The sequence below is a fragment of the Peromyscus leucopus genome, chromosome 14, assembly GCF_004664715.2.
Source record: "Peromyscus leucopus breed LL Stock chromosome 14, UCI_PerLeu_2.1, whole genome shotgun sequence".
Lineage (NCBI taxonomy): Eukaryota > Metazoa > Chordata > Mammalia > Rodentia > Cricetidae > Peromyscus > Peromyscus leucopus.
This window is the reverse complement of record NC_051075.1, coordinates 39,585,819-39,608,433: the sequence shown is the minus strand read 5'-3', so window position 1 is coordinate 39,608,433 and position 22,615 is coordinate 39,585,819. Positions and strand designations below refer to the sequence as shown.

The 22,615-nt window shown below is 44.7% G+C and overlaps 1 protein-coding gene across 4 annotated transcripts in view; it reads right to left on the bottom strand.

Moving 5' to 3' along the window:
- Daam1 (dishevelled associated activator of morphogenesis 1) overlaps positions 1–22,615 on the bottom strand; it is a 174,536-nt gene that overhangs the window by 40,776 nt on the left and 111,145 nt on the right. For all 4 annotated transcript variants that reach the window (XM_028858344.2, XM_028858334.2, XM_028858351.2 and 1 more), the window contains exons 4-12: positions 14,150–14,221; positions 8,245–8,339; positions 6,244–6,577; positions 5,165–5,275; positions 4,947–5,050; positions 3,525–3,591; positions 3,187–3,304; positions 2,693–2,831; positions 2,374–2,432 (exon numbers count right to left, since the gene is read on the bottom strand). In XM_028858344.2, coding sequence (XP_028714177.1) covers positions 2,374–2,432; positions 2,693–2,831; positions 3,187–3,304; positions 3,525–3,591; positions 4,947–5,050; positions 5,165–5,275; positions 6,244–6,577; positions 8,245–8,339; positions 14,150–14,221 — 1,099 coding nt within the window. The remainder of the gene's footprint in view (positions 1–2,373; positions 2,433–2,692; positions 2,832–3,186; positions 3,305–3,524; positions 3,592–4,946; positions 5,051–5,164; positions 5,276–6,243; positions 6,578–8,244; positions 8,340–14,149; positions 14,222–22,615) is intronic.

The window sequence follows — 22,615 nt, the reverse complement described above, 5'->3', positions numbered from 1 at the left end:
AGACTTCGCCCTCAAATAGTCTCCCACGTGTAGGTCCAAACAACTTCCTATCTCCTCCTTTGAAATTGTCAGCGATTCAATCTAACTTTGCTAGCCGTAGCTTCCAGAAGAGAACTCATCTGTAATTTCTCTTCTCGTCTGTTGTACTGCAACTTCCCTCCCCACCCCATCTTCCCACCGACCTTGGGGACTTCCTCCCACGCCACCCGACCTCCGAACCCTGGAATGGTTTCTATCATTTGCTGTGCATTTAGTATGTGCTGACGCTATGCTAACTTTCCAGTTCTTTTCAATTTAATCTTCACAACAACCTGCGAGTGAGGTTCACTCCCCATGCTGTGGAAGAGGGGAATCACCAGAGGGGAGAAGAAGATGTCATTGCTCACAGGAAGGAGGTTAGAGTTCAGACTCCCACTGAGAAGCAGCACAGCTCAAGACACCAGAGATTCGGGTATCCCCTGAATGTATGATTGGACAGTTCAAAATCTCATGTCCCAAGTGCTCTTGACTGTAAACCTATGCATTCTAAAGAACACTCTTAACCATCTACTCACTGGCTGCTCCCATCTGCTTTTGGTAGCTGTGATAAACATGACTAAAAGCATCCTAAGGAGGAAAGGGTGTTTTCGATCTTATACTTCCAGGTCACGATTGAGCATTGAAGGAAGTCAGTACAGGAACTTGCCAGGAGCTTGAAGGTAAACTACAAAACACTGCTTGCTGGCCTGCCCTCAAGCTCACAGTCAGGTACCTTTCCTATACAGCTCAGGCCTACCTGCCTAGGGATGGCACTGCCCACAGTGAGCTGGGCCCTCCTACATCAATCTGCATTCAAGAAAATGCCTCAGAGGCATGTCCACAGGCCGATCTGATCAAGGTAACCCCCAAACTGAGACTGCCTCAGATAACGCTGGCCTAAGTCAGGTGGCCACTGAGGCTGACTAGAAAACGGACTATATTCTTTCTCTATGGCTCAATCTCTCGTTTTATCTTAGTCCTAGTCAGGGCTTTGCTTCTCCCCATCCATAGCAGGTTCTGGAATGTACTGTAAAGACGATCTGAGAGCCATGTGGGTGAACAGCAGGCCCAGGGAGCACAGCAGAGCTGACGTTTGTCTTGCCCAGTCAGTGGCTCTGGGGAAATGTGGTGTGGGGAGAGGGGGTGCCCAGGCAGCTCTGGACCACTTGTTTCAGAACATCAGATGCTGGATTTCACTGGCTGTGACTGAATGGCTGTGATGAGTGGAACAGTCCATCATCCAGTGTGGGGAGGAGTGCGGAGGTGAGACTGCTTTCCCAAAGGTGACTTTCATTGCTAAGATTCTGAAGGAGGGAGGGAAGCTGTATGCTTCTGCGCGTGGCTGGCACCAGGAGGAACACAAACGTCTCTCCCGTCAGAGGCTGACTGGCAGCATCAAAGGCAGAGTCTAATACCACGTCTGTCTCCACAGTGACTACTGATTTCCTGCAGGATTTCTCTTTCTTTTTTTTTTTTTTTTTAAAGATTTATTTATTTATTATGTACAACAGAAGAGGGCACCAGATCTCATTACAGATGGTTGTGAGCCACCATGTGGGTGCTGGGAATTGAACTCAGGACCTCTGGAAGAGTAGTCAGTGCTCTTAACCTCTGAGCCATCTCTCCAGCCCCCAGGATTTCTCTTTCTATGACTGGGGCCACATCAGAGCCGCGGAGAGAACCGAACTGCTGAGACCAGTGCTCAGCCCGCGCTTGTGTCCTAAGAGTCTGCAGAAATCCTAGGCTTCTTGTATTTATTCAACCTCAAATACTTTAAGTGAAGGGCAGCTGTGGGACAGGGGCTTGCGTGCTCAGTAGTTTTGAGCTAATGAATTCTTTTAATAAAATAATTTGTGTGTGTGTGTGTGTGTGTGTGTGTGTGTGTGTGTGTGTGTGTGTGTGTGTGTATACACGCATGTGCGCATGGGGGGCGGGGACACACATATACATGTAAGTTAAAGGTAAGAGCCAGTTCTTTCCTTCCACTATGGGGGTCCCGGGGATCAAACTCAGGCTGTCAGGCTTGGAGGCGAGCACTTTTTACCCACTGAGCCATTGTAGGAGCCCTTAAAAAAAGAAAACAAAACAAAACCCCACAACTGTATTTCTTTGTTTTCAATTCCTGAAGTCTGAGTAGTAAATGTCCCAATCTTTTCTAAAACACTTCCAGCATAATAAAACAAAAGTACGAAGGAGCTGGGAAACAGCAAGAGAACGGAATGGTTTGATTTTAAAAAGTCAACCCCGCCCGAGTGCCCTAGGACGTGAAAAAGGAAAGGCTATTGAGGCACGGAAGTGAGCACTGATGAGAAGTCCCCAGAGCGCAGCCACCCCCGCCAGGGCTCTGCCGTTTACCTTTTCTCATTTTCTCTGCCTGTTCTTTCCACTGCTTGACTTCATTTTCATTAACCAGCCTGCAGAATAGTTAAAGGGACACTTGTTACAGAGAACAAAACATGCCCCCCATTGCCAAACGTGTTGGGCACACACACAGGGTGCTGCAGAGAGGCCTCGGTGAAACCCAGGAGTCACTCGGCCATAGTGCATGGGCTGATCTGTAACGCAGTTTGACCCTAGCACGTTTCATCTGCCTCAGCTGTATCCTGACGTAGGAAAGTGAGGGTCCCCCATTGCCACCACGACCTCACAGACATCAAGGTGAGAAGAGACTTACATTCTTACGACGTTCTTAATATTAAAGTTTTCCAGAGGTGTGGAGTCGGGGTCCTGTCCTTTGTCATTCTGGATAACTATTTGCTGTATGATTCTGTCTAGCAGCAGCCAGTACTGAACTGTGTTACCACTTCTCTTGTCTGAAAGGGAAAAGAGGGGTAGAAACAACCTTCAAGCTGTTTGTAAATTAGGATGAGTGGTTTTCAAGAGCAGACACCCGTGGAGACACAGATCTGATCACGAGGCATACTCCACACCCCTTCCTACATGTGCTGTGAGGCATGCATTGGTTTTGAAATCCAAGTAAATTGTAGGTCATTTCATTCTGAGGATTTTGTAACTGCCCCTTTTCTGTGAGGAAACAAACACTGGGAAGCCACAAGGCTGTGGCTTGGGGTCCCTGGGATGCACCCAACCTAGTTAGTACTGTCGAGAAGACGGAACCATCGGGATGCTGTCCCCGCTCTCCATGGCTCCCACAGCCCTACCACTCACAAGGCATCTGGAGACAATGGTGCAGAACGGACATGAAGTGCGGGTAGGCTTCACTGTGAGTCAGCCTCTTCCTGGTCAGCTCAAACATCTGAGTGGCACTTTTTGTGTCTATGTGGACCTATTTCACAGGGAAAACAAACCTGGATCAGACAGCAAGGTCATGATTCCCCAACAGAGGGAGAGTGCACGCACACAGCTACAAGCGGACCCTTAGGTGGCACAACAGGGCTTCACCCTTGCTCACAGGCTGCACCGGCCCCGCCAACACAGAACATGCATTTCTAGAGGCAAACCCTATCGTCTGACGAGTCACACAGAACAATGGTAAGAACACATACCAGCTCAAATCTTTTGGCAAATTCTAGTTCATCTTCATTTCGGAGCATTTCAAAAAAGTCTAAATGCCTGAAAGGTAATTGAACAAAAATTAGTAAAAGTGGAACATCTCACAAACTCAAGTACAAAGGACTCAGGATGTTCAAGTGTAGGCCTAGGCACAATGTGGTAGTGTACTGATGTGACCCCATTACTCAGGAGGTAGATACAGAGGCAGCCCAAGCTTAAGCCCAGGCTGGCTGCATAGTTGAGTGCCTGGCTCAGAAAGCAAAGGCAGGGGATACAGAACAGGAGTGAGTGACTGCATCACATGTAAGGCCCTGGGGTCGACCCTCCGGCCAGCAAAGACAGATTAAAAAGGCCCTGCCTGATTTCTAGAGCTGTCTACAAAAGAAACATGGTAACAAAACTTGAATGCCTTTGCTTAATCATGTTCCTTCTAAGGAAAAAAACAAAATGTATCTGAGCTAAATAAGAGAAAAAAAATAAGAAAAAAAATAGAAAACGTAGGGCCCATAGCACATAGTAAGGCCCATAGCACATAGTAAGTAATTATCAAATGAATAAATGCTTATCAAATCTAAAGATTGTCCAGACTCAACTGCTGACTCTTTGATGGAAAAACAAGCCCATTCCCACACACGTGACTTGCTGTTGAGTTATGGATCAGAAAAGAACTATTCGTGTGCTTCATTTATTTGTGCGAGTTTTCATGAACCTCCACTCCGAGTTCTGCAGTCCAGGGATGATGTAGTTTATGAGGACAAACACACAATGGTAAGGGGAGGGAAAACAGAGAAGGGAACAGAAGTTGAAATGGGCGCTCTGCAGAGTAAGGGAACAAGTGATCGGAACATCCGTGAAAGGTGTTTGAAGGCAAAGAAACACTAAGTCGAAGGGCCGAGATAAGTGTGTCTGGGCCACCTCCATTGACTGTCACGGAGAAGGGCATGCTGGGGTGTGGATGAGGGAGACAGCGGCGGAGTCAAGCATCTGCAAGCTGGGGATGCCTCAGAAATGGTAACAACTGAACAGTGGCTGGGGACTGGCACTCACTAAAGCTTCTAAGTGATTCCATAGGTCTCAGAGGCGGTTCTAGAGTCCAGCTGCCATCGACATCATTACCATTTTTTATAGGTATTAAAAATAGTAAAGTTCAGAAACCGTGAGTAACTTCAGCAGGATACATAGCAGAGGCAAGACCAGGGCAGGACAGACTGGGCCACATGAAGTTCTCTATGCCACACTGCTTCCCTCACTGATAAAGTGTCACCAACAGACCATTAATTTGAAGTAACAGGCTGTGCAAGCTCATGATGTGACAGGCAGGCTGAAAGCAGCCCATGGGCTGGCACTTCATCTGCTACAGGGTCATGTGGTGGATACTGCATGGAGCCTCTCAAGCTGGAACAAGTATGACTTACCTGTCTAATGTTGAATTTTCATGTTCCCTTAATTTATCTATAACCGGTTGAATTCCTAACATCAAAAATTCATAGCGAAGATGGAGTCGAAAATCCAAACTCTCCTGAAAATAAAAGGGGGACACAATACAAAGTTATGGTTTTTCCACTATATAGTCACCACACTGGAAAGGTGTTTTTAACACTATCCACGTAAGACTGCAGGGCAGAGTTCTTACCACTCCGGCTCCTTGGCTTAGCACTGCATTGATGAAGGACATGATGGCGGTCTTGAGACTCACTTCATCCCGATAACGCCCAGTGCTTTTGTCCAAGTCATTAATTAATGTCTGTCAATTATACAAACAGGAAGTTAATTTTTCAGATATCACTTAGTCAGAATGACACTGATTCACAGACAGCTTCCTCTGTAACTCAGGATTGGGGCTATTAACTATTTTCCAGGTGTGTGCACAGCAGGTGGACATAAAATACAGGAAACTTTGCTTGTCTCCATGTGCGTTTTACTTTTGAGTAAAAATTTGGCCGGGCGGTGGTGGCGCACGCCTTTAATCCCAGCACTCGGGAGGCAGAGCCAGGCGGATCTCTGTGAGTTCGAGGCCAGCCTGGGCTACCAAGTGAGCTCCAGGAAAGGCGCAAAGCTACGCAGAGAAACCCTGTCTCGAAAAACCAAAAAAAAAAAAAAAAAAAAAAGAGTAAAAAAAAAAGAGTAAAAAAAAAAAAAAGAGTAAAAATTTGGTAACATAATCTCACTATTAATTTTGATCCTAAATAAAGAATAATGACCTGCAAAGTTTTCAGGGAACATTCCATTCTGTGGACTCAAAAGCTGTGTGCTACGTAATATAGAGGATGCAGTCACCGATTTTGTTCTAAATTTTATTTTATGAAATGTATTTGTGTCTATTGTATGTGTGTCCTCCCTGCATCTGTGTATGTGCACCACGTGTGTGCTTGGTGCCCAGAGATCAGAGGTCATTAGATCTCCTGGAACTGGAATTATGGATGGCTGTGAATCCCCACGTGGGTGCCAAAAACTGAACCCAGGCCCTCTGTGAGGGCACCACATACTCCAGCCCAGGGTCACAGTTTTGAGTTCAGTATATCTTAGACCCCAGAATGATCAACGGTAGAAAGCATGTTTTATTTTCCAGTTCTTGAACCTAAGGGGAAGGGAATGTTTGCAGACAAAGTGTGGGCACTGGGAGGAACTATCAATAATCCCCCTCCAGGGCCAGGAAAGGCACTTGTCTTTATACAGAGCGGGGTGAGTGAGAAAGCCTGTGGGCGCCCCTACCTGGAAGCGGGTTCTCTCACTGGCATACTTCTGGTAGTGCAGCATAGCCTGCAGAACTTTCTTGTGACCCCCAGGAACCAGGCACACGGCGCCCAGGATTTCCAGCACGGCCACCTTTGTTTTAATGTTCTCTGTGCTCAGACTCTGAGCGATCACATTAATACTCTCCGAGTGAGCCAGGACATGGGCCCGGCCCTGAGAGTTGTTCATCAGTGCCTTTATACAGCCAATGAGGGAGGTATGTATCCGAGACTCAGAGGTCTCATAGTCCATCGTCTTCAGGAAGTTGAGAATACAGGACAGGCCATCCAAATCGATGAACCTGGTTACAAACCTGCCAGGAAGAGAAGTGATCAGAGTCGTCCCTTTGTGCTTTTGTATCCATGGTAACAGAAAAGCCGGGGGGAAAGGAAGTGGACTCACTTCCTGGAGAACCTAAAGGCTTGCAATTCTTTGCCTCTTCCATGGCACAGGACCAATGGTCAGTCTAACCCGACTGTGAGAAGAGTCTCCGTTGGAGGCGAGCGCACCTCAGCTGGTACACGGAAGCAACCGAGCACATCTTCACCCAGCCAGGAACAGCAGCCACTTGGCACACAGACCTGTCCGCCACGCTCCCTGGCGCTGGGGACTGAACCCAAGGCCTCACGCATGCTAAGCAAACACTCTGCCATTGAGCTACAGCCCCATCCCTAGACTCTCTCTCCTGTGCTCGGTCAAAGGTCATCTGCTGATTAGATGGCAGCAGCTAGTCCCCAGGTGGTGTATACTGGCCCTGAGCACGGCCCCTACAAAGAGCAGCATCCTTCAGTTCTACTGCTCATCACAAATGGCTGCTTTTATTGCCAGGGCGTTTAGAACAAAAACCCTCCTTTTACAGGGCACGCTACAGGGAATCCTAATATACACACAGGTTTATTATGGTGAATTAATTTTATCACTATTTATAACCTTCACTGTTAAGGATGAGAATTCACCATGCGCATGTGCATATGAAAGCTGCCCAGCCCAGAGATAACCTATTTTTCGGACTAGCCGGAAACTTCCAACCTCCCTCACCCCCAGACACCTCAGCTTCTGAAAGGAAAGTTCACAACAGACTGAGAAGCTGAGAAGTGAGGAGCTTGTCGTCATGGTCCAGACAACTCTTGTCAAACTCTTGTCCAGTTTTTTACGCATCAATACTTTTTTTAGTTTGCAGTTTATTACTAAGTAAAGATAATTGTTATATTCCACCCGACCACATTCCCCTTCACTTGCGGCACCAGAGCTGATGAAACGCACTGTAAGGACTGCAGCACCTCACCAATTCTGGAGTCGTAGTGGGGGGTGATGGTGGAGGAGGGCCAGAGTGGAAATGGTTAGTAGAGAGAATTCATTCCTCGCCAGGAAGTCAACCCATCTTTGTTTTTAATAATAGTTTTTGATACATAATTCACACGTCATAAAATTCACTGATTTAAAGAGCACAATTCAGTGGTCAAGCAATATCCCACAGTCTATGTTTCAGTATCCATTTGTCAGCTGGATATGGGTTGTTTCTATTAAAACAATAACAAAACTATTTTGAATAATGCTGATAATGAACATCTGTACACAGTGTTCGGGAGACACTTCCTTTGTCTATATGCCTGGGAGGACAGCTTTCGGGTCATATGGCAACACTATGGTTAACACCGTGAGGAACGAGCTGCCCTGCCACAGTCCCAAATGGCTGCATTGACATTCCCAGGGGAAATGCTCTAGCATTCTCTCCCTCCTTCTCTCCTCTCTCCCTTCCTCTTCTTTGAAAACTGTTATCTGTCTCAGTCACCGTCTGCCTCTCTTTTAAAAGAAGGAAAGCTCTTACCAAACGTCCGGAGATCAGGGTAGTTACCCATGCTTCAGTGACATGCTCTGACATGGAAGGGTCCCTGGAAGGTGCAAGCACCACAGCAAACAGGGAGGAGAGGAGGGGAAGGCCAGGGAAGGGAGGGTGGCTGAGCTACCCAGGGGACGCACCTCATGGGCTTTGTCCTCAGTGCTGTCTTTAGACTCTCAATGGTTTTACTCCTCTCTTCCTCCTCTTCCTTCTCTAGAGCCAGCAGAGACTTTCTCTACAAAAGAAAACAGGATTACTTCTTCGTTACTACAGCTCAATTACTGTAAATGACTTCTCAAAAAATAGCAGTGCATCTCTGAGTAAGACTTAGTACCGGCACAGACGTAGACCCCCACCAAGAACTCTGCAAAGTTCTGTCTGTGTTGCAAGTCAGACTTCCAACTGTAAAGGACATGTTAATAAAACATTTAGACATTGTAGAAGAGGGTTGCACAAATTCGTACAATTATTGTATCACAAGCCCTGATGCAAATGTTGCCATTTGTAGTTGACAGAGAAGAAGCTGGGCCTATACCTGGGTGCCACTCTCTGGCAACTAAAGGTCAAACCATCACAGGGTCAGGTAACACACACAGCCATGTTCCCACGTGGTCACTAGAGTTAGTTGAAATTGGAATCAAGATGAAAGGGATGTCTTTACATCAAATAATTTTTTTAAGTAACAATTAAATTGAATCTGATACTAAGATGGTCTCTACTCTCAGAATAAATGCAAGTTCTTAATTATGACCCAACATCATTTAGAAATCAAGGTATGGAAGGCAGGGGAGGGAGGGGAGGAGGGAGAGGGGTAGAGACAGAGACATGGAGGAGGCAGGCGCGCGTGAGGTGCTGCAGAATTGGTGTGGTGCGCGCGCGCGCACACACACACACACACACACACACACACACACACACACACACAGAGGCTATGTGGAGAGCTGCTAAGGTAGTGTTTCTCCAGTTGACTGTCTAGGCAGGTCTGAGGAAGCCCGAGAAGCTACATTCCTGCAAAATTTTCCAGGCAATGTTGATGCTGCAGGAGCAAGGCTCTAAGTAAGCAGATCTCAGTGGCATTATTTATTGTTTGTGTGAGTGTGGTACTATGTGTGTGTGTATGTGTGGCAGGTGTCATGAAACTAGGGGAGAATAACTATTGAGCATCCTGCTCTGTAACAGTCTACCATATTAAAAATAAATAATTTTTAAAACTTATTTATTTTCTCTTTCTGTGTATGGTTGCTTCATCTGCATATATGTATGTTGTGTGTGCAGTAACTGAGGAAGCCAGGAGAAGGCATTTGATCCCTTGGAATTGGAGTTACAGATGGCTGTGAACTACCATCTGGGTGCTGGGAATCAAACCTGGGTCCTCTGGAAGAGCAGCCAGTGCCCTTAATCTCTGAGCCATCTCTCCAGTCTCAGCTGCCATATTCTCTTGAGAAGGTCCTTCACTGTATCTGGATGCTGTGTGTGATATGTTGTGTGTCTATGATGGTTAGTGTTAAATGTCAACTTGAATCTATAATCCTATGGGAGACAGGTGTGCAGGCTTGCCTATGGGAGATTATCTTGATTGTATGTATTAATTGATGTTGGAAGACCTATTCTAATTGTGGGTGGATGGTTCCCTGGGCAGGGTACCCTGATGGCCTGAACCCTTGAGTTGTGGGTGACAATAAATACGTTCTCTGTCAATGTGCTTTTCTCAGAGAATTTACCATAGCAACTGGGAAAGCAGCTAAAGTAGCATCCCTCGAGTCCTCAGGTGACATAAAGTCACAACATCTACAAGGTTTACTGTCTTTTCACTTTTTTCACCCGTGATCACCTAGCTGTGGCAGATCAGCCTCCTTCCCCATGTCTAGCCCAGAAGCCTTCACCCACGGAGCTGCTGGCCCTTCCCTTTGCCTGCTCCAAATGCATGTTTCTGTCTCCTTGGCCTGATCTGTTGCCAACCCTGATAAAAGGATGAAGCACAGTGAAGTGAGTCCACACAGGGAGAAAAGCCTGATGCTTCTCTATGGATCTCAATGATCTAGTGTTTCTTTTTATCTCAGGTTCGAAAACTATGGGAGACTTTATTATTATTTTTAAATCAACAGCATCAACATAAAGTAACTAAATGTTAATTAAAACCCCATTTGACCTTTTGATGAGAAAGAAGTGTAAGGCTTAAAATGAATGAATAACCAGGGGCATTAATGGCACCTGGAGGTGGGTGCAGTGGGTGGAAGATCTTTTTTTTTTTAAGTTGTTATTGTTCTGCTAAAGCTGTCCCTTCGCTGGTGATGTGTCTCAACAGCTGTCAGCAGATGAAGTAGATGAAGAAGCTATGCACAGAAATAGCCAATGAGTCCTCCAACCACCATAGCCCATCTTGTGGACAACTCAGTGTGAATCCAGGGAAGGGCGCTCATTCTCCAGTGGCAGCTGAACTCCTCTGGAGTCTCAGCAACTGTTTTGAATCTGCAGCTCAGAATCAGGCCTTTACAATGACTACCACTCCTTGTTTTAGAGATTAACTTCCTAAGGCCATCCTGAACTCAAACTACACGCTTTATTGTGGACCACTAACACTAACTTAGCACTTTCGCAATCCTGGAGAAGGTTTCTGAATGCAAGGAGATGGCGGTCCATCTCTGTCTTCCTTAGAGTTGGAAGATTCATGAAGTGCTACAGAAAACTGTATTGGAACTCCCTTTCCTAATGCAGGGAGGACTGCCCCAGAGCAGAAAGATCATGATCATATCATGCCTTAATGTGAAACTCTCAGATTTGGATCTGAGATCGCATTTGTGTGACAAAACTGAACCTGCCATCTGAATGCTGCTTCTTATAGAAAGCCTCAAGTGTTCAGGCTTAGAAGTTTCCTTTGCAACTTAATAGCTGATAAAGGAGCTAAGCCGCCGTGTCTAGAGTTAATCTCCAAGCCACACAAGCAGCACGCACTGGTGCACATGCAGGATGGGCGTAAGCCTAAGTGTCGGCTCACATAAGAAGCCAGCAGAAGCCAGAGTACACACTGGCAAGGACCTTCCAGGGAAGGCTGCTGAGATGCACACTGAGACACAGTACCCAGACATGGCACAGTGTCCTGGGCTAGAACCACTCTAGGCTGAAACATTTCCTTGGTGTGAACTGGGCAAAATGGAGCCAAGCTCCAGTCCTGAAACCTGTTAGGCCATTCTCCTGCACCACACAGCTCTTTGACAAAGAGAGAAAGCCAGCAGATAACGCAGGGGTCCTTTAAAGAACAAAGCATTCTTTTTTTCAAACATTTATTTATTTATTTATTTATTTATTTATTTATTTATTTAATGTACATTGGGGTTTTGCATGCATGTATCTCTATATGAGAGTCTCAGATCCCCTGGCACTGGAGTTACAGACAGTTGTGAGCTGCCATGTAGGTGCTGGGAATTGAACCCAGGTCCTTTGGAAGAGCAGCCAGTGCTCTTAACCGCTGAGCCAGCTCTCCAGCCCCCAAGAACAAAGCATTCTTGTTTTGAAGCTTACGTAAAGTAACTTAATTTGTTCCACAGAGAGCTGGTCTCACTGCAAGTGTGGCTGTTCTCAACCTGGCCTGTTTTATCAGGCTCTAGAGGCATTAAAGAGAGCAGAAGCCTTCCTTTCCCCAGAACAGCCCACAGAGCCTACAGTGTCTACACTAACTACAGTGTCCCCTCCTCGGGCCTCTTTCATGTACCGCATGTGAGATTTCAAAACCAAGAGGGAGAGGCTAATTGCAAACTATCTTTGGGCTCGGCCAGATGGTTTAAATCCCTAATTAGATGACCACTTCTTAATTTGATGACCTTGGGCAAGGTAACTTCCCTCCAGACTCAGACTCTGTCTATGAATAGCACTGGCCCCGCATCGTGAGGGTTGGATTTAAACAGTACTGCCGGTCACATGAGGCACATTCAGTAGTAGTAGCTGCCACTGATGCTGCAGATGACAGATGATGACAGAATTCTGCCCCTGGGACAGTGAAGGATCTGGAGGAACTCTGTCCCATGCCCGTCCCAGGGGACGATGTCTCAGGGTTTCTGCTGTGTGCTATGGGGAAGCCTCTAGCACAGATGTCAGCCAGAACAGTGCAAGGACCAGTGGCAAGCAGGGTGCTGAGAGACACAGAGCTCAGCAGGGGCTCCGCTGTTACTGGGCTCCTTGCTTCTTTAAGGATGCCAGAGTTTGGAGACCTGGCTAGCCCCTGGACAGTTAATGCCCTTAATCCTTGACCCTAGGAAGATAAGGCTCAGGCCTAAGGAAGGAGCATTTCAAAACGTTGTGAAGTGTCTGACACATAAAGGACAGCAAAGGCACATAATCTAATGACCTTGTGATGTCCTGGGGAAGATTCTGGGTTAGGAACCAAACAGTTGAAGTGCCGACCACTCAAGAATGCTGCAGAGAGCCCTCCAGGGGACAAGAGGAAGAAGGGAAGAAGGGCCATACCCTGGAATATCCAAGACCCTGTACCTCAAGGATAAGCCTAGACACAGCAGGGGACAAATTAATATGACTTCCCAACATCTAAGGAAAGAAAAATCCACAATACTTAGTACTTCTCCATTCAGGGCAGGGAATTCATTAACTAAGCATTTCTCTTGTTAGACATCAAACAATGCCAACTTAATTATACCCAGAGACAGTCTGCCTGACAGTTCCTTTTCCCTAATAGTCAGGAACAAGAACTCACAAACAACCCGTATATGTGAGAAATAATAAGTAGCTCCAAATTATTATTGCTTGGGTAGATGCACAGAAAAATCCCTGGTGGTCATCAGGCATCTCCCATTCCGTTATCATAAGCACACGAAGGCTGAGGTCATCTTTCCCTCATCTCTGGTGCAGTACACAGTGTATGGAATGGGATTTGGTGGTTATTTTCTTTTCTTATCTTTTTTTTAGACCAGAAACCCTCGAGGCAAAAGCTTATGTGATTTCTTCTATAATTTATACAGTCCTGGACACATCTACTGGGCTGTTTATTATTCAAGGTACAGCAGCAGAATAAGAAAGAAATGGGGAAGAAGAGGAAGAGACTGAACGTGAAGGTCCTTTAAAACTCAAAAGCAGAGCAGGCGATTCATGGATTCTGGCTGGTTTTTAATATTTACAAGGGAAGCAGCAGTAAAACACTGGGTCAGCTAAAGGCCTTGCTTGGAGTCGCGAGAAGAGAATTCTCCAGGAGAGGTAGGGAAGAGGCAGAGTATTCTGGAAGCTACCTTCTATTTCATATTATAAACTTAAAGTTGGATACAAATGATTCTTAAGATCATGAGTGTGCCTACTGAGGCAAACTGTGGTCAGTCTTCAATTTTCACCAGGGGCAATGTGATTTAAGCTGGTAAGGCTCAAAGGCTAGTGATTTATATCTGTTGTGAATTTTAGCTATGATTAATAGATGATCTTCAAGCTGCCTGGAATGGTAACATCTCAGAGGTCAGAATTCAGATACTGAGAGTGCATTTTAACTGATAGCTGAACCCAAAAGCCATGGACCAAAGCTTTCCCAAGAGCATTCCTATTATTACACCATTTCATCAAATCACTTTGACTCTTTATATATTTTTATGGGAAAGGAGCATCACGCCTCCCCCATAAAATCAAGAAGCCAGGGAGGAACCATGTTCCCAGTGGGAAGGAGGCTGGCAAGAGCATAATGAAGGGATAGTTCAGCTACACTACCATTAGATGGTTCCACTTTCCACAATAATGCTGCAAAGCTCTGGACAACTAGTCACAGCAACAGCAAGTTCAAGTTGAATCCAAGACACGTTTCAAATGATATTTCCTCTTATAACATTAAAGTCAATCATATTTTAGTATGTGTAGATTCTATTTAAAACATGCTAGAAAAATAACTTTGCTAAACAACATTTCTGCTCCCTTGTCCCCAACACCTCAAACATGGAGTGTTTGGAATGGAGTTTGGAAAGGTAACAGCATTCAGAAGATCTTACTCAATCCAACTCATTGTGCAACTGTGTACTTTGTATGAGATTTTAACTGTCCCGGGATGTGAATTACACTTACAGCAGCCATGGAATTGAGCTGATCAATGTAGAACTCAGGCCAACTTGTTGCTCCCTTGTTTTCTTCCTGGTCCTACAAAAAGAAAAGAAAAGAAAAAAAAGTTAGAAACAACAAAAAGGTAATACATTGCAAAGGTCTACATGTAACAATACATCTGGTGTGCCATGCATCGGGACAATGGTCTGCAGAGCCAATAGAATACATCGGGGGATGGTCTTCCCAATGTAACAGGGGAGGAGAGAGGGAGGGGGAGGGGGAGGGGGAGAGGGAGAGAGAAAGTTTTATGTTTACAGGACATGTTCTAACTCATGGAGGAAGGGCGTTTACATGGGAGTTGAGTCACAGCAGGGTATAGTTTTTTCCTTTAGGGACACAATGACATTGAGAAGAGCATTCGGAGCCCCACATCACACTGAGAACTAGACTGGGACTACACGTCTGTATGAAATTCAAGAGTGAAGGACACCTGCCTTAACACTGCACAGATATGGCCAGTTGGTGACCAGACTTTTTCAGTCTGTTGCTCAGAGGCCAACAACATCAAAATTTTTGCAGTAGGATTTCATTTGATGTGGCCTAAAGTAGGTTGGTGATATTGGGTGGAGGTAAGAAAAAGAGCACACATTAGTCCCAGGCACAGCTCTCCTGCTGAGCTAGCTCAGGAGTTTTGGTGGGAAAATAGAGTGTATCTCTGCTAAAAAGAACAGAAACCCACTCCCAAAGCTCCTCGGCTAGTTGTGTCTCACAACCCAGGGTGACCTGGAGCCAGAACAGGTGGGGCATCTGTGGATGGGGGGTCACTGGCAAGCCTGAGCCGAAACCCCCAGAAACATCTGCCCACTGTAGTCTGTGCTACCAACACATCATGCTCATCCAAGGGGCACACTGTGTGCAGTTTCTACGCATCTCTGCACAACTTTGTGTGGGCAGATGTTCGTGTCAACAGGCCGGAGAAACAAACAGCCCAGCAGCTCTGTGCCTCCGCATCCAGAGACCACCCTGATCCAATGGGTTAGCCCTGTGTCCTTGAAGAAGACGCTGCCATGTACATACAGCTGCTGCGGGGTGCTCAAGCAGTCACTACCTGCTTCAGAGTTCTCGGTTCCCAAATACACACATGCACACATGCACACCTACACAGCCTGGTTCTTGGGAGAGTGAGTTCTAGGTAGAGCTTGACTTTTAGTCTTACACTTTATCTTTAAAAACCGTCCTCCTCTCCCTGTCTCTGTAACCCAGGCTGGCTTCAACTTGAATCTCCTGCCTTAGTTTTCCAAGTGTTGAGATTAGAGTTGTGAGCCACCATACCTAACACCACACACACAGACACACACAGACACACACACACACACACACACACACACACACACACACACACACACACACACTGCACTTTCCCTAGGCAAATACTTCCAAGTGGAGCCACTGAGGTGTGATAGAAGAAACATAATTCAAACCTGTTTTGAAGTTGTCACAACCAGAAGGCAAGCGGCTGTCTACAGGGCCACCTGAGTAGGCAGTAACGGATGCGGAGCTGGACGGTGAGGGCCAAGGAAGGCTACAGCAGGGACTTTGAAGTTGGGCTGGGTTACACTCTTGTGATGTAAAAACATTCAGGAAGTCTGACGAGTTTTTAGAACAGCTCTTGGTTGTAATTTAACGTGTTAATAAAAGAGCTATGGTGACAGCATAAATAACACCGAACCCAGCTTTCCTCTTCAGAGAAGCATTACAGTGAACAAAACCCCGCTGTTACCAATGTAGTCAACAAGCCAAAACCACAGTGATAGTCAATGGTATTTGAACCTATAAAATGAAATAGAAGGTGCCAGATCTTTCCATTCTCCCCAAACTAGGGCAAATTTCCAAAGCCAACAAAAATCAAGTCCCATGTCCAAGGTTCCACAAGAGCTTGTCTGTTGTAAGCTCCCTAGTCCTGGATACAGAACAGAGATTATTTGAGAAACTGAAGACTAGTGCACAGAAAGAAGACTTTGCGCTTTGGAAATGTTTTAATAACACTAACAGTTAAGAGTAGATATTCCAGTCAAAATGGGGCTCTTCCACTTCACATGCTTCAGGGCTGAGAAAATCACACTGGCACGTGCGTGTGTGAATGCACTGGTGGATACGCTCTGGCAGTAGGAGGCAGGGGGATTCCCAGAGCTCTTCCCTTTGGCCACGCCTCTTGAGCGCCCTGTGCAGTCCCGGTCCTTACATACACAAGTTTGCAGCAAGAGCCAGATGAAATACAAGTCTGAGGCCAGGTTCTCCTTCTAATGTGAGAGACTGTTAAAAAGCCTCTCCTTCCCACTGAGGAGTCAGAAAGAAATGAGCCGACTGTTCTGGGAGGGAGGGCATCCTATCAAGAGCTCAGATGCTGAGACATGCCAAGGAGAAGACACTTGTAAGGTGTGTCCTTGCTAAGAGAAGGCATGTCCTGCGCCTCTGACGTGCATTCTTCTTTGGACACATCTATCTCAGTTCTCCTTTCTTACTCCAGGGAAGAAGGAGATAAGACAGTCGAGACTGTACGGATGAACCAAGTGCAATGGAAGCAAGTGTGATGCCCAGCCCGTACACAGCGTGTTACGTGTCAGACCCTGTTCTAAACCTTCCCATTCCCTTCAGTCCGCTTCATGACTAATATTAAGTATTACCACACCATTTGGACTGAAGAAGAAAAGAGGCAAGCAGAGACTAAGCTACGCTACTGCAGAGGGTGGAGAAGAGGTGTTGGGGAAAGGTCAGGGCACACTCTCTCTTAAGAATAGACCTAGTAGGCCCCATGAGCCATGGACGACAAATAGAAGACTGCCTTTCATTTTTAACCACTTCATTGTGTGAGAGAACTGGGACACGGGCAGCAGATAAAAACAGTCCACCTTTCTCCAAACGTTACCGCAACTTCTGCCACACTGGCTCTAAGGTCCGATGTCTTGCCCAGGTGACCTCTACTCTGCCCTCTACACACTTTTTGGGGAGCTCCTTAGCCCTTCAGCCATGCCTTATGTGGACATGTCTGTGCTCAGAGAGCAGCTAAAAAGCTTCCCTCTAGCCCTTCTGTTCTGTCACACCCCTCCAAATACAGGTGCTCTCCCTGGGGAATTCTCTACAAACCTTAAAATGAGCTGTCAATCACGCAGTTCTGGACACTGGGATTACAAACAAGCACCTTCTTCAACTGTTCAGCTAACTCTACTTTATAGTCACCTTCCTTGCCAATCCTATTACAATGTTTACCTAAGCAAGAATTTTAGTTTATTACAGTCTGCAAAAGAAAAGATTTTTTTTCCCTCTCTTACGATAGATTATTGTAGCCATGGAGAGCAAACCTATAATCCTAGCACTTGGGAGACAGAAGCAAGAGGACCTTGGGTTTGAAGCCAATCTGGGAACTGTAGCAAGGTCTGTTTCAAAAACAAAACAAATCCCCCAAGACAGATTATTGACCACAGTTCATGACACCCTGAAAAGTAGTCCTAAGTGAATACAAACCCTAGATGCATATTACATGTCCTTTCTAGTCTACCTGGAGAAGGGACAATTCACACTAGAATCTAGTTTTGTGTTCTAGTTCACTTTCATTAGAAATCGCCTGAGAACTTCAGTTGAGGAATTCCCTAGTATCAAACTGGCCTGTGGAATGTGTGGGGTGGGGACTGCTGGGTTGTTCACTGGTGAAGGAGGGCCCAGTCTACTATGGGCAGTGCATTTTCTGGGCAAGCGGTCCTGGGCTGTACAAGGAAACTAGCTGGAATGAGCCATCCGGTAGCATTCCTCTATGGTTCCCACTGTGCCTCAGTGATGGCTAGTGTTACGTTTGAAGTTAAAATGACGCTGCTTAAGAGAGCTATAAAACAGAAGTGCCTCTAACCTGTCAGCCTCACTTGCCCAAGGACAGATAACTTCCTGGAATGCTGAGGGCCGTTGTTCATGTAAAATAACAAACTGTGTGTTTTTGCTTCTGTAAACAAGCTTGGCTGCCGTCAATTGCACAGGGTGTGTGCTTGATTCCATGTAGGCAGGAAGTACGTAGCCTTGTGAGTTTCGCCTCTATAAGCCCCTGACTAAAATAATTAGTGCCATAATCTGAGCATCCTCAGTCTTGGGGATGGTCATGGACAGTATTTAATAAAGTTTCTTACTTATTAAAATTTATCACGGTCAGAGTGAATCTCTGAACGACCCCAGACCCAAAACAGCTCTTTGCCTGTGAAGTGAGTTCCTGGGTCAGAGATGATGCTGTGTGCACGGTAAGCAGGCCTGCCTCCACGTTCCTGCTTGAGTTCTTGCCTTGACGACCCTCACTGATGGACTGTGATCTGTAAATTGTAACAAACTTTTCCTCCCCAAACTGCATTCTGTCATGGTATGTGACCAACAGCAGGATGAAAGTAGGACATTTGTTCCTTGAAAATGTTACATGCATTGAAGTTTATGGGAATTATCTTCAGGTCTGCTAGATAATTAGAACAGAAATAAGTATCCGAATGTCTAATTTCTCTGCTTTTTTTGAGAATATGTACATATGCCACTAATTTTTAGAGATATGGCATGATAGAAAGGCCACCAATCAGCCATCTGAAGATGGGAGTCTAGAACCTTCTTTGTTATTCAATCAGCTGGCAGTTTGGGTAAGTGTGTATATATCTGGGGTTATTTTTATTCTCTCCAAAATAGGAGAGTGAGGTCAGACTGTTTCTGAAATTCTTACAATCTCTAAGATTCAAAATTCGTGGGAACACAACCTCTTCGGTACTTAGTTTAATGATTCAATTTCTAACACCAATAACTTGTAAAAACTTACACTGTCCAATGATTCAGTTGTAGAACTATTCATTTTCAAAAGTCACTCTGAAAGTCATTCAGTAGCCACCCACGTTTTTGCTGTCTTGTGGTTTCTTTAATTCAGTTCTCCCTGTTTCGCTAGGAGGCCTTCAGACATCAACAGCTGAGTACGGACAGCTGAGATTTCCTGCTGGACACAGGTCACCTTTGACACTTTACCTCTGGCCTGCATCAACTATTATTTACATAACCTCCTTTTCTTATTGCCGTGTGTGTGTGTGTGTGTGTGTGTGTGTGTGTGTGTGTGTGTGTGTGTATGTGAAGGTAAAGATGCCCTTTCTAACCTCACATCATCTCCAAATGTTACATTTTTCATTTAAATCTCAGGTCAGTGAATTCTTTCGCTTTCTTAGAAATCTTCCTCCATTCTTTTTAAAATGCACAAGTGACCTTGTTTTGCTCAACGTCACTTTGCACAGAAGGATAAATTTGCATTACTTCTTAGCTTCATTCACACTGGGATAAGCACAAAGTTACATCTTGGAGCTGTCTCCCACTGGCACCTCCAACTTGCCTGTGTTCTTCTAGACATGGAGCTGGAACATTCATTGTTGCTCACTATGAGGCTTGCTATGTGACGTTAGTTTCAAATGACGGCCTCACAATAGTGTCACTGTGAGGATGTAAAAAGACAATACAAATCAGGAGAACACTGTAGAGAGCACACACAGAACAAGCTCACTAACTGTGAGCTATGATGATGATAATGACAGTGTCTCTACTTGTGGCCATTCCTAGCCCTTATTACTGGGACTGGAAAACAACAACAAAAGGATCAATCAAGTACATTTTGGCAGTAATTGTTCAAATATAAGAAGCATATGAGCCTTTGAAATTCAGTTAGCTATACTTTCAGAAAAGTAGCCCATACTGTGCACTCACAACTGTGTGGATATGCGTCACAAAAATTTTCACCGCATCACTGTATAAAAATTAATTAAAAGAGGGAATATATGGAGAGGGAGACATAAATATATTCCTATGTGGCAGTAAAAAAAAAGAAAAAAAAATAGAGCAATGTAGCAACATACAATGGCCAAATACAGGCGGGCGTTGGTGGCGCACGCCTTTAATCCCAGCACTCGGGAGGCAGAGCCAGGCGGATCTCTGTGAGTTCGAGGCCAGCCTGGGCTACCAAGTGAGTTCCAGGAAAGGCGCAAAGCTACACAGAGAAACCCTGTCTCGAAAAACCAAAAAAAAAAAAAAAAAAAAAAAAAAAAAAAAAACAATGGCCAAATACATTGAGTTATTATCACCTATTTGTAGGGAAGAACACATATTTCCAGAGAGATATACAATAATGAATACCTCTGGCTAGCAATAGGGAAAGCCTTTTACTGATAAATTTTTGTATAATCTTATATTTACCCTTACATGAACACATACTATTTTCACAATTAGACAGAAGCCAGTTCAAAAACACTATGGATTATATTGGGTTAAGTAAAAGTCTTTTTTTTTTTTTTCTGATAATCCCTGTGATATAAATACATTAAGACCTTAAATACAATGGATGTTTCTGGCTTCTACTTCCCTGCATTTCTCTTCCTCCAACAACAAATATCTGCAACTGTCATTCCTCATTGGACTTTCTACTTCTAAAAGACACTTTAATCCCTATAGCTACTTTGCATTTGCAACAAGACTATGTACCCAAAGCACATTAAAAGTTTCTCAACTTCCATACTCATATAATTGAGAAGCTGTGTGAGATATCTATCCTTCTATCACCCACCCATCCATCTCTGTCTGTCTGTCTATTTATTTACCCATCAATCTCTGGTACCAGTTGAAGTCTTTCACTTCTATAAATAGAATTCTAAGCAGAATTACAAAATTAAGTTTTAAAGTACAAGTAAATTTCTTTGAAATGGCTATAAGATCCTTTAGTGGATTGTTTCACAAACGATAACATACAAGTGCTGTACATTAGCATTTTCTTCAGTGTAAGATGTTCTTACTAAGTCCCAGAATAGGCTGTGCAAAACGATAGTTCATTGTGAAGGGCACTGCTCACCAGATCACTAACCACAGGCTGAAGCAACATTTACTCAGTCAACTAAAGCCGTAAGTCTGCAAGTTAGCTGTCAAAAACCTATGACGTTCTTAGATAACACTTGTAAAGGAAAAAAGGCACACTCTTTCCCTGTCTAGGATGGCTAAATCATCTAGTAATATGCAATACCATTGTGTCAACAAAAGTGGAGACATGTGGAAATTTAATCAAAGGAGTTGCAAGCTGAAGGACATGTCAGTATAACTGAAGTAAATTTTATTTCAATGGCCTCCATTATAGAGGAAAGGCAATTAACAATAACAACCAAACCTATACTATGTGTAAGGAAAATGCCATTAGAAAATACATAGGATTAAGAAATCCTCTTACTAATGAACAAAATAGCCACCTTATTGCATGAAATTGTCATTACTATTTCTCATTTCATGGACCCAGTTCTACAAACTAATGAATACAGCAGATGCTAAGTAAGTTCACTCTGTGTTAGATGTTTTAAAAGAAAACTAGGCAGAAAAGATGGATTAAGATATGTATTCTATGTCTGCCTCCATGATGCAGGTATCTGAGAAAACTCAAATAAATAACAGAGTTGTTGACAATGTTAAGAACAGGTCCAAATGAACAGAAGGACAAGCTAATGTGGAAATGAAGAAGCACTAGGTGCAAGGCCTTGCTAATAACTTTGCTAGCTCTCTCTTCCAGCTAAAAAGAGTATCAATGATACCTTTTCAGAACATGCCCACATGTAGGCCAATCAGCGGGGTGAAGGGTCAGTCAGTTCCTTTAAAGGCCCAACAGTTACATCTCGGGCTGTGCACAAGACACAGCCACTGATGTTCATCTGCCCTCGTGTGAGAGAAAAGCAGCCATAACAGAAACAGAAACAGATGGAAACTGCCATGTTTTGGGAACATCTTATTTACAAGAAGAGGTAATTTGACTGATTAGACCACTAGGAGTAGCTTGTCGACATGTGTACTAGCTGAGAGTTGGCTTTCAAGATCGCTGAAGCACATCAGAATCCCAACATGGTCACCCACTACTTTCCATGCTTTTTCCTCTCCTGGAAGCTACTTTACCTCCACAATATCTTCTGTAACTTAGGACTGACACATAAAGTGTTTGGAGCCTGTCCAGTGACCTCAACATCTTCTAGAGAAGTACTACCTATATGTCTATCAAGTCTCCCCAAAGCCAAACGCAGTGCTCTCTGAAAAAGTCCTATCCTACACTTAGGAAGAATATAATAGCTCCTGGCACTCAAGGCACAGGGAACATCTCGGAAGGACTGTCAGAGCTAGAGAACCAGGAAGTCTGCTCTGAGATTGGGTCTTCAAGAGATGACGGGGCTCAACACACAATGCTGCAACAATATGGCTGACTAAATAAGATCTCAACAATGCAAATACCAATAGATATGCTAACAGGGAAGGGAGAAATCTCACTATACCCCTTCCCTAGACAGAGAACTACAGGCAAATGATGACTGCTGAGAGAAGGAGAATTAGTTTTTTCCCATGGATTTTAGTTACTTTTCTATTGCTGTGGAGAGACACCATGACCAAGGCACTTTATAAAAGAAAACATTTAATTAGGGG